Source organism: Trachurus trachurus (assembly GCF_905171665.1).
Source record: "Trachurus trachurus genome assembly, chromosome: 8".
Taxonomy (NCBI): domain Eukaryota; kingdom Metazoa; phylum Chordata; class Actinopteri; order Carangiformes; family Carangidae; genus Trachurus; species Trachurus trachurus.
This window is the reverse complement of record NC_139905.1, coordinates 31,837,155-31,848,811: the sequence shown is the minus strand read 5'-3', so window position 1 is coordinate 31,848,811 and position 11,657 is coordinate 31,837,155. Positions and strand designations below refer to the sequence as shown.

At 43.3% G+C, this 11,657-nt stretch overlaps 1 protein-coding gene across 1 annotated transcript in view; it reads right to left on the bottom strand.

The window, feature by feature from the left end:
- Nucleotides 1–219: 219 nt before the first annotated feature.
- LOC310990402 (carbonic anhydrase-related protein 10-like) overlaps nt 220–11,657 on the bottom strand; it is a gene marked incomplete at both ends in the record, with an annotated part of 246,495 nt that continues 235,057 nt past the window's right edge. The window contains 2 exons of the mRNA XM_083977747.1: nt 220–251; nt 692–866. Coding sequence (XP_083833873.1) covers nt 220–251; nt 692–866 — 207 coding nt within the window. The remainder of the gene's footprint in view (nt 252–691; nt 867–11,657) is intronic.

Genomic DNA, 11,657 nt, shown 5'->3' with positions numbered 1-11,657 from the left:
CGTCACATTCGATGGAGACGGTGACTCAGGATTGTCGAGTTCCCCCACACACAAGACGACTTCTGATCCAAACGGTCACGATTGTCGGGGCCGACAATCGTAAATATTGAACATGTTTAATATTTACCATTGTCGGTGCCGACCGTTTTACGAGCCGATTGTCGGGAGAATTTAAATCTTAAAACACCACACACCACAGGAGAATCTCATAAAATAATCTCAAGAGCCTAAAATAATTGGGCCATTTTTGTCTTTGATCGAAAGGGGGAAAATCAGGGCAAAATGAGCCAGATTATCTTTATGTGTGGTAGGCATTAGTGTGTTGGCATTAATTATACAGCCAAGACTGATAATAGGAGTGGGTTCTATATACTAGAACGTCTCTGGCTGCTACAGTAACATTGATGTGACACTTTTTTAAATATTTTAATATTTGCGCTTGCTGCATGTGACTTGACTTGAATTTCAAGTCAAGAGGGATAAGTCCAAGTAGAGTCTCAAGTCTTTGCTCTCAAATCCAAGTAGAGTCTCAAGTCTTTGGCATCAAGTCCCAAGCGAGTCCAAGTCTTTTTTTGATTTGATCAAGCAAGTCTTAAGTCATCAAAATCGGGACTCGAGTCCAAGTCAAGTCTCACGTCTCGAGTCCAAGTCCCCACCTCTGATAAACACCTCTCCTTCTCCTCAGTATTACCTCTGTACTGTGGGCGCAGGGCGCGGTTGTTGGGGCAGTCGCGGCCCTGCTTGCTGAAGTTGATGTTGGTCCGGATGCAGCGCTGCAGCAGAGGCTGGGTGGGCCGCGTGTTGTCACTCATGCTCATGAAGATCTTGTAGGGCTCGTTCTGGCTGAGGAGGCGCAGAGAGTGCATCTACACAGGACAGGACAAGAGTTAGTTTGAAATGTATTAAAGAAGAGATGAATGAATGAATGGTTTTCAGAGGTAGAAATACAATCACATGCAACAGCATAAAACATATACATTCAATAATCATAATAGTCACAATAATCTCATATTTCATCCCAGCAGCCCTCTACCCCATCATAAGAATAAACAGTTAGAGAGTAGCCTACATTAAAGATAGAGAAAGTAAATGTTATAATTAGTAACAACAGCATAATGTCTGAAACAGAGACAGAAGTGAGGTCTAGAAGAAGTCAGGAAGTGACTGATCAAATGGAGGATAAATTGCTCCAATCAGAAGGAGCTTTGTATTTGAAGACACATCTAACTATTTCTTTTGACAAAAAACAAAAAACAACTGATGTGAATGTCTAAGGGAGTGTGATGATCTGCATGAGGTTTTAAATAAGAAGGATAATTAAAGTGAACATATTTGAAAATACACTGGAGCCAATAAAAGCATCTTCTAAGATCGAGTACTGAGTATGCAATCCATCCCTGTAGCCTACATAGTACAGTGGACAATTGACCTATGGCTAAGCCACACCCCCAAACGCGATGAGCCAATCACAGTGCGCATAGCTAGCCCATACACTCAGACATTCTCTGCTTCCACGTCCATTGAAATGCATTGGAGTTAGTCAGTTTTCATCCGTTTTTATATGTTTTTTCTTGACATTTTAAGTTTAAAATGGTCAAACGGTGTGCATGGGGTACATGCAACTCCAACACTAGGTATCCTGAGAGGCTGGGTGACAGGGTGTTTTTTTTTTTTTACCTTTTCCCAAACCACATCTCAACCGAGAGAAGTGTCTGCTCTGGATAAAGTTATGAGGTAGACCACAACACCAACTAAACCTGGATAAAATTAACAAGGATGTCTACATTTGTTCTAAGTCAACAACGTATTTGAGGCAACATATTGTCAGAGATGTTTAGATGTTAGCCAGTATCACAACTAAGCATAAAGTCCGCTAGCTTAATGCTAACGTATAATGTAAAACTCCATAGACAGGCTAACAGAAATTAGCCCGTCGCTATCGGCGTTTCGCGGCAACCGACAGCCATAGCAGTAAAGCTAAGTGAAGTTTTGGTGACTTCCAGATGATATTTAATCTTTCTGTCTCCAAAAATCATCAACTGTGAAATGTCTCCTACTGTGACAGCTGCCATAGCAACTGTCACCGAATGTTGACTGTTTGTCCGAGTGAGTGGAGGGGGCGGGGCTTAGCCATAGGTCAATTATGGACACCTTAAAGTGGACATATTATGGAAATATCACTTTCTGAAGGCTCTTTAACATATATTTAGGTGTTTGTCTTGCCTTCTGGCCCCAAAATGTGAGAATTGACAAATACATCTGTAATGTTCAGACTCCCTCGGTTGAAATCCATGTGGTTTTATGAGCTGTTCCCTCAGTTGTCTTCCAGTGATATAACTAGGATTCAAATTTACATAACCCCACCCCTACCTGGTACCAGTAGAAGGGGCAAGCAGTGGTTCATTTGCATTTAAAGGGACAGACACAGAAACCAGCTGTTCTGAACAGGGCTGTTCTGAGAGGATGAAAAGAGCTGAGATGTTTGATCCTTGGGGGATTTTGACCAAAGCATGTCACAGACATGTCTTTAAGACACCTGGGAACTATTTGAATTTGTGGAAAGGGGGCAGAATATGTCTTCTTTAATATACATCTACAGATGCTGTTAGTAATTCAGTTCAGCTCACTTTCCGTTTCATTCAGCAGGTAACCACCATGTTCTCACTCAGCCTGCAGCCTAGCCATTAATGCAGGTTCCAGGAAGTGTAGAAGTCGAGCAGTTTATCCATTTACATGATGTCATTTTTTAATGTGTTAATTATAGGCAGGAGTGTATTAAGCTACAGGCAACAGCACTGAACTGTGAGGCAATTTTGCCATAGGACACACAGAAAGTGTAAATGTATATGTGTTATGAGCCTGCAGCTTTCCATTCTCCTTGTTCATAGTCATTAGAAAATGAACGACTGTGAGTTGATGAATTACAAACACTCTGAAATGACTCGGTGTTGTTATGATTGGATGTTATTACATGTTTGACCGCTAGGCGGCAGTACTGGTTAGTAGTCAGCTTACCGTACCATATAACAGGGTAGAGCAAGACTGCATGGAGCCACATGTATGTTGTTGAGAACGTGAGACATTAAAGCAGATATCAGCTTCACGGCCGTTTCGGCTAATGCTGCGTTCAAGGCAGGCTTTTGAAACCGTAAGTTACAGCTTCAAGTCACAACTACGACTTGGTAGCGTTCCAGGTAACCCGTAGCTCGTGTTTTTACCATCCTGTTGTCTGTGAAAGTTCCCTATAACGGCCACTCGTAACTTCCGACCCGTGAACTCGTACCAGATCGAACTGGTATGACTTCACAGGAAGGAAAAACACAAAGTACGAGTTTCTTTGAACGCACCATGAGTTAGCAGCCCCCGCCCTTGTCAGGCATCAATTGGTCCTCGTGCTACGTCACCACATTCACGCGCATCCCTTGGCTGCACACACAGCCCTTCATGCCGTTCTCTCTCCTCATTGGATAACACTTGTATCCCACAAGGAAAATTTTCTCCTCGGGTTACAGCAGAGCAGAGTGACGGAGAGACTCGTGTTTAGGCTGAAATACTTCATGTAAGTGATTGCTGACGGAAAATAGGACTATTTAGGACTTATATTAACAAAAACATTCCACTGATATCTGCTTTGAACTAAGTTACTTGCTATCAACACGGCCTCATCCTTGGAACACGAACATGACATGGTACCAGGAGTAAACTCGAATGGGCGACATGGATTTAAAACCACCGGATAGTTTGAAACTGACGGGGAATGTCGACGAGAACTGGCGCACCTTCAAACAGCGGTTTCACCTTTATGTTGCTGCTATGGGACTCGAGGCTAAGCCAGAAGCAAGAAAGGTAGCGCTGCTGCTAACGATAGCAGGGCCACAGGCCATAGAAGTATTTAACACGTTCGTGTTTGACAGTCCTGAAGACAATGAAAAGTTGGATGTAGTGCTTAGCAAGTTTGATACTCACTGTTCTCCGAAGAAAAACGAGACGTACGTGTTTTGGTCTCGTATACAGCGGCAACATGAGCCCTTCGATAGCTTCCTGACGGACTTGCGGCTAAAGGCACAGTCCTGCAATTTCGCAACGCTGAAGGACTCCATGATCTGGGACCAGATCGTGTTCGGCGTGGAGGATAAAAAGGTCAGAGAGAGGCTACTACGGGAGATGGAGCTGACGCTGGCAAGAGCCATTAAGATCTGCCAGGCCAGTGAGCTGTCCCAAAGGCACGTGAGGACGTTCAGCGAGATGTCTGCAGTCGCCTCGGCGCAGAGCGACAGCGCGGCAGCGGTTGGAGCAGTGTCGTATCAGCGGAGACGGCGCACACAGACCCGGCCTGCACAGCAGGAGGACGTGATGATGAACTGCAAGCGCTGCGGCTCACAGCACAAGCCTAGACAGTGTCCAGCGTTTGGTAAGCAATGCTCCACTTGCCAAGGCAAGAATCATTTTGCTAAACAATGCTTCTCCAAACGGAAAGAGTGGAAAAAAGAAAAAACTGTAAACTTAATAGACGAGCCTGATCTAAGTGACACGTTCTTTGTGGGAATGGTGAATTGTGAAAGTGAACAAATAAATAAACCAGACAATGTAAATGATGTCACTACAGAAGATAAGTGGATAGCTCCTCTAATGATAAATGGGACTGTAGTCACCATGAGATTGGACACTGGTGCAAAAGCAAATCTCATAAGCATGTGTGATGTGAAGGCAATGAAAAATAAGCCACAAATAAAAAGAAAAGAATCTGGACTGAAAGACTACAATGGGCGGCCAATCAAATGTTTGGGCACATGCAGGTTGAGTGTCACAGTTAAAGGAAAAGTGCACCACCTATTCTTCTTTGTTGTGAATGAGGGACGGGAATCACTTCTGGGTGACAGAGCCTGTGAAGAACTGGGGCTTGTGGAAAGAGTGTATCAACTGATATACACTCCAGGTAAACAACTAGTCCTTGCTGATGCCCTATCCAGAGCAACTACAGGCGACAGTGTGAGTGCAACAGACGAAGACATACAGTGTCACGTGAACATGGTGTCGGCTACACTGCCTGTGTCGGACACAAAGTCAAGACAAATAGCGGAGGCTACAGCAAAGGATGCTGAGCTACAGCATGTCATGAAGAACATGGATGAGGGATGGCCAGCTGGTTCATGTCCACAATTTTACCATGTTAGAGGTGAGCTTAGTACTGTGGATGGTCTGCTGTTGAAAAAGGGCAGGATTGTCATTCCACAGGCTTTGAGAATGGACATGTTGCACAGGATACATGAAGGCCATCTCGGCATCGAAAAGTGCAAAAGGAGGGCGAGAGACACGGTTTTCTGGCCTGGACTGAACAAAGACATTGAAACACTTATAAGTAAATGTGAAACATGCCAGAAACACAGGAACAAGCAGAGCAAAGAGCCTATGGTGGTAGCTGAGGTGCCAACAGCACCATGGCACAAAGTAGGAATGGACTTGTTTCATCTCAGAGGTAAAGACTATTTAGTGGTAATGGATTACTACTCAAACTTCCCTGAGATGGCGCTACTAACAAGCTCAACATCAACTTGTGTCATAACACATGCTAAATCTATCTTCGCCAGGCATGGCATCCCACACACCGTGGTGAGCGACAATGGCCCCTGCTTCAGCAGCAAAGAATGGCAGAAGTTTGCAGAGCAATATGATTTCAAGCATGTGACGTCAAGCCCACACTATGCACAGTCAAACGGGCAACCTGAAAAAGGAGTTCACATTCTCAAGCAACTCCTAAAGAAAGCAGCTGACAGTGACTCGGATCCCTATCTGGCTTTATTGAGCTACAGAGCATCACCTCTTCAGTGCGGTCTATCACCAGCTGAACTGCTGATGAAGAGGAAGCTACGAACAACTTTGCCGAGTCATCAAAACGACAAATTAAAGCAAAAGAATCACTCAAAGATTGAACATAAGCTACGACAACAGAAAATGATGCAAAAGTCATTCTATGACAGAACAACCAAGCATCTCCCTCCACTGACTACCAACAACACAGTCAGGATTGAGGATGCTGATGGATGGAGTACAAAAGCAACTGTCCTGCAAGAAGTTGCTCCACGATCGTACACAGTGAAAACTGATGATGGACAAATCCTCAGACGCAATCGTCGCAGTCTGTTAAAGACTCCTCAAGGGACTGTTGGTGAGCTCAGTGTAACCTGTGGTGAATCTCAGGTAATTCCCACACCTGCTATGGACTGTAACACTGACACTCACACACCTACTCCAAGCGAACCTGAGTTAAGAAGGTCCACAAGAGAAATCAGAAAGCCTGATAGACTGAACTTATAAACAAAGAAAATTCAATATGCATGTTAAAGATGTTGAACAAAATGTATATTGATTGATGTTGTGAATGTGTTCTAAATGGTCTAGTGTTGGCTTAGAGATGAGTTATGCAATCTGATATAAACTGTTTATACTGCTTATGTGTTGCAGAGTTATGCTGAATGTGAAATGGTTGAAATAACTGACACAGCTAATGTGATGATTCATGTTAATGCATTTTACCTTAGAAAAGGGGGGATGTTATGATTGGATGTTATTACATGTTTGACCGCTAGGCGGCAGTACTGGTTTGTAGTCAGCTTACCGTACCATATAACGGGGTAGAGCAAGACTGCATGGAGCCACATGTATGTTATTGAGAACGTGAGACATTAAACTAAGTTACTTGCTATCAACACGGCCTCATCCTTGGAACACGAACATGACAGGTGTATGATCCAAACTTGTTCCAGTTTGGTTCACTTATTTGATGTCAATCCTGTGCAGCAGGTACCAAGTCCATTTATCCAGGTCCGATGCTGCAGGGGAAATCAACATTCAGACAATAGAGGGACATTTCTCCTCCTGGGTGATCCCAACATATTCCTAGTCCAGTCAGCCTGAGCTCCCTCTGAATGTCTGAGCTTTACATCTCACCTCTAGATACGACCCTAGTTCCTTTCTGTTTCCTGCATCCACTCTCATTGTTTTATGTTTATATAGTCTAATTTATAAAGTTTTAAATAACCTAGCACCATCCTATATTGGCGATTTGCTTTCTTTTTATACTCCACTGCCTGTCTTTTAACCATTCCTAAGGTGTCCAAGAAAACTGGCGAAGCTGCTTTCTGTTGTAACGGTCCTAGACTCTGGAATGCTCTACCTTTGGACTTGAGAATAGCGGACTCATTAGCCATTTTTAAAAAGAAATTGAAAACGTATCTTTTTAATTTGGCTTTTAATAGGGGTTGATTTGATCTTTTATCACTGTTATTGCTTGGCTTTGTTTGATGATGACATGTTGTGTTTTAAACTGTTGTTTCTGCTTTGTTCAAGCACTTTGGGCTGCTTTTATGCATGAAAAGTGCTCTATAAATAAAGATTATTATTATTATTATTATTATTAGTTACTTACCCAACAAGGGATGGCTACCTTTCACATTTAAAACCGTTTACGGTACCAATACCGTATAGTACCGGTATACAACGGTACTTTTTTGTGTGTATGTGTGACAGTTGAAGTTATTTTGTTCATAAAAACAACAATCAAAACTTCTGAATTTTGAACATGTATTGTTATGGCCCGGTGTAAACAAGCAAAGACGGCATAATGAGGAGTCTTCCTTGATGCCAAAAGTGGGATCTCTGTTCTCTGTTGAGCTGCAGGCTGTGCACGGAGAGGAGGGGCTGTTCACAGGGGGTCCGCTCAGAATTCCAACATCCCATTATTCCCAAAAATTACCCATTGTTCCGAAATCTCAATGTTTCGACATCCCATTGTTCCGCTGTGTGATTATACTAGGCGTCACAGAGAGGACAGAATGAAACACCATAACCTCCTGTTATTAACTCTGGTGCAACTTGTGCGCAAATGAGTTGCTGTGGTCCGGGTTGTTTGGGGAGGTCTCTGCGGTGCTGACCGGCCCCCGGCAGGTTATGGGATGTGGGTTATGGTTAGGATAAGGTTTGGTTAGGGACAATAGCGTTGTCTGATGTACAACGTGCACGGGCACAGGTTTTCACTTGTGATATTGATGGTTAGGATTAAAGGGATAGTAGCATTTTTTTTAAAGTGGGGTTGTATGATCTACAAATAGCCCCTAAGTACTTTAATTGCAGTAGAAGACTCTCTGCACTCCTCCCGTTAGCAACGCCAGCCCATAGTCCTGCCCAGAGATTTACAAAATACAGTGTTGTGAACAGACCCAAAGAAACAGCCTATTTTCACGGCCTAAAAGAGGTTTTACCTGAAAAAAAATACACAGTTCCATTGTTTGCTATAATATAATTTTTTCCAGCCCTTCAAAGCCAGCTAACCAACTCACGTATCCCTCTGCCCAGGGTTAGCGCCCGCCGATCAGCAGTTGGTTAGGTCCAAATAAAAACTGTGTTTTTCCTGCACTTTGAGGGGCTGGAAAAAATTATATTATAGTGAACAATGGAACTGTGTATTTTTTTTTCAGGTAAAACCTCTTTTAGGCCGCGAAAATCGGCCGTTTCTTTGGGTCTGTTCACAACACTGTGGGCCCTAGTTTGCTGGCGCAGCGCAGGTGGCGCAAGGTAGTGCAGCCGGTCTAATGCAAGTTTCGACCAGCGCAGCCTAGCGCAAAGTCAGATTGGAAGATTGGCAGATCGCGCTGCGCTGAGATAGGCGTGGCCGCGCAGCAGGGGGAGGCGTCACAGATTCAGCTTGGTGCAGTGGAAGTTTCGTCCGAAAATGTCCCGCCGAAGTTGCGCTGAAAGCTCGCCACCTCCAACCAGGTCTAGTCTCAGCGCAGGGCGAAGCGCAGCAGGTGCAGTGGAAGTTTGGCTGACTGACCTGCAGTGCACACACGTCACCAAGACCTCACAGGCAGATCTCCACAGTTCCAGACACATTTCAATGCAATAAATATCCACAATAACCACTATTTAATGCAACTAACGGAATCAACACGTGAATTTATATCTATATAGATTGTCCCGTCACATCTGACGTCAGATCAAAGCAGAGATCAAAGGCTGTCGGTGCGTAATGGAAACTCCACCTGAATTAACACAGCAGGGACGAACTGGCACTGAAAAGCAGCTGTGGATGTCCCAAAAGCAGGACTGAGGGTGGATGACTGCATGTCGCTGCCGTGTTGAGATACCACTCTGCCCTTGTGATGATTGCTGTATTTATTTATTTACTTATTAATTCATAACCGCGTGCGACCGCATCACGCAGCCGTAATGAAAAACAAAACACAAATCATTATCTCTCTTAGTCCACCACCACTGCCTCGGTATCAGACAGTCAGTATATAGCCTACTACAGTATACTCAGCATCTCTATCACAGAAAAAGAGAAAAAAAGAGACGGACAGAGAGAGAGAGAGAGGAGGACAGAGAGAGAGAGAGAGGGAGAGAGAGAGAGCTTGTCCTTTACGCTGATTTCATCCACATGGTGTGTGTTTATGTTGTGATTAGTGTAGCCTACACCTCTCATCTTATACACAGGGTTTGAATAAATGTGAGTTTCTTTATTAGTTTATTAGTTGTTGTTTCTTAGATTGCGTAGGGGTTCTCAGTGTATCAGATCAATCCTGGTTAAGTATATTAGTAAACTCATTGTTGGTCACTCTGAGCTCGGACCTCCGGGGAAACAGCTGTTTCCTCCGGGGAGAGGTTCGGCCTCTGGCGTCGCTGTTTCCTCCGTCCATGTCCAAGTATAACACACTATTATACTCATACACACACACTACTATACTATCTCACATAGTGGTGTGTGTGTATGAGTATAATAGTGTGTAAGAGAGTATAGTAGTGTGTGTGTATGAGTATAGCGGTGTCTATGAGAGATTATACAACAAGTAGTTCCGACCAAGCAGTTTGATTGGTCAACAAGACATTTAGAACATGACAGCACGCCTAACTATTCACTAAACATATTACTCCGCCATGTCATGTTGTTTTATCCATCTCTATGGTAACTCTATAACTCTCTATGGTCTCTCCTCCATGGATTCTTATTTTTTTTATTATTTTAGAAACGTTATAGGCCTATTACTCGTGAAAATAAATCACAAACTAAATCAACCTCCTGTAGAGTGCTCCTTTCAGATGCCAAACTCAAATTTTAGAACAATTAAATAACCATTTTTTTAGTGAATATGCTGTAAACTGCCCCGTTTTAGCTGAGAAGCTGTTCCCTTCCGTATGTGTAGCATACAGTCAGAGACTAGTTGTGACCGCGTAGAAAATAAAATATGGCCTGGAGCTGAGTACTTTGTTGGATAAAACGGAAGATACCTCTATGTTTCTCTCTCTCTCTCTTTGCGACTTTTGGGCTTTTAAATAATATGGGGTAATGGAAATGTTTGGCTTTCCTCATCAGCTGCGGTATTGATTTAGTTCGGGAAAGTCCGAGACCGTGATAAAACATTAACGTCAGTTCAGAGTTCATCATCTGGGACTAGAAAATCCTTTCTGTTGCTAGGTCGTTACTACGGGTCGGATTATTTGCTGTAGTGGTAAACTAGGTTCCATTATACTACTGACGTGACTGATTGTGTTTCATGTATTAGTCGGACCCCATGTTTTCCCATGGAAACGGGAAGCACACTTGCAAAAAACTTTCAGATTTGAGAGCAAATTGTCCATCAAAATGAATATATTGATGATACATTTTATTTTGTTGCTAATAGTTGTATGATCGCAATATTACCCTGGAGGGTGCGCTTAAATGTAATTTGAGCACTTCAGTGACGCTTTAGTGACCACATAACTGTTGTGCCCAAATGACGTTAAAGCACACCCTCTCTGGTAATATTGCTTAAGTGTAGTACTGTGTGTGTGTGTGTGTGTGTGTATGAGTATAGTGATGTGTGTGAGAGCAAATATGAATTATTTCCTCAACGGCCTCTCATAGCGTTCTGGCACCAAAGTGTGGCACCGTTTGATTTTATGTGAATACTGGGATTACTGTGGGCATTCGGTTGGTACCAATAAAAGTACCAAATTTAGTATTCATCCCAAATCTCACCCCAATGCTGCATTCAGGTTCTCAAATCTTCCTCACTAGCGCCCTGACAGATAGAGCACTGGCTCTCAGGTTCCGTCCACACTGATACGTTTTCAATTGCGTTGCTTTCGCCAGTGATAGTCAAGCCAATCAGGGAGTAACCATCGGTGTCTCTGCTTTCAAAGGTCGTTGTTTGTGGCGTCAAACTAAAACAAGTTCCTTAATTCATAAGCTTCCATTTGAGTCCAAGATAGCCTTTCTGTCTCAAAAGCCCCACTTGCTGTGGCCAACGGTCTTCTCTATCTATCTGTTCACTTTGGGGAGACCAGAAATAGAATGTTTTCTGATCACGCCAGTTAACATGGAGTTTTTCACAATAGGTGTTGCATTGTTTGGAGACAGCCAGTAGCTTTCCAGTAGCTAGTAGAAAGGCTATCTTGGACTCAAATGGAAGCTTATGAATTAAAGCAGAAGTAAGCAGAATGTTTGTGTTAATATAAGTCTTAAATAGTTGTATCTTCCGACATCAATCACTTATATAGAGTGTTTGGTCTGAAACACGGGTCTGTCAGTCACTCTGCTCTGCTGTAAGCTGAGGAGAAAACTTTCCTTGTATCCTACAACCTTTATCCAATGAGGAGAGAGAACGGCATAAAGGGGC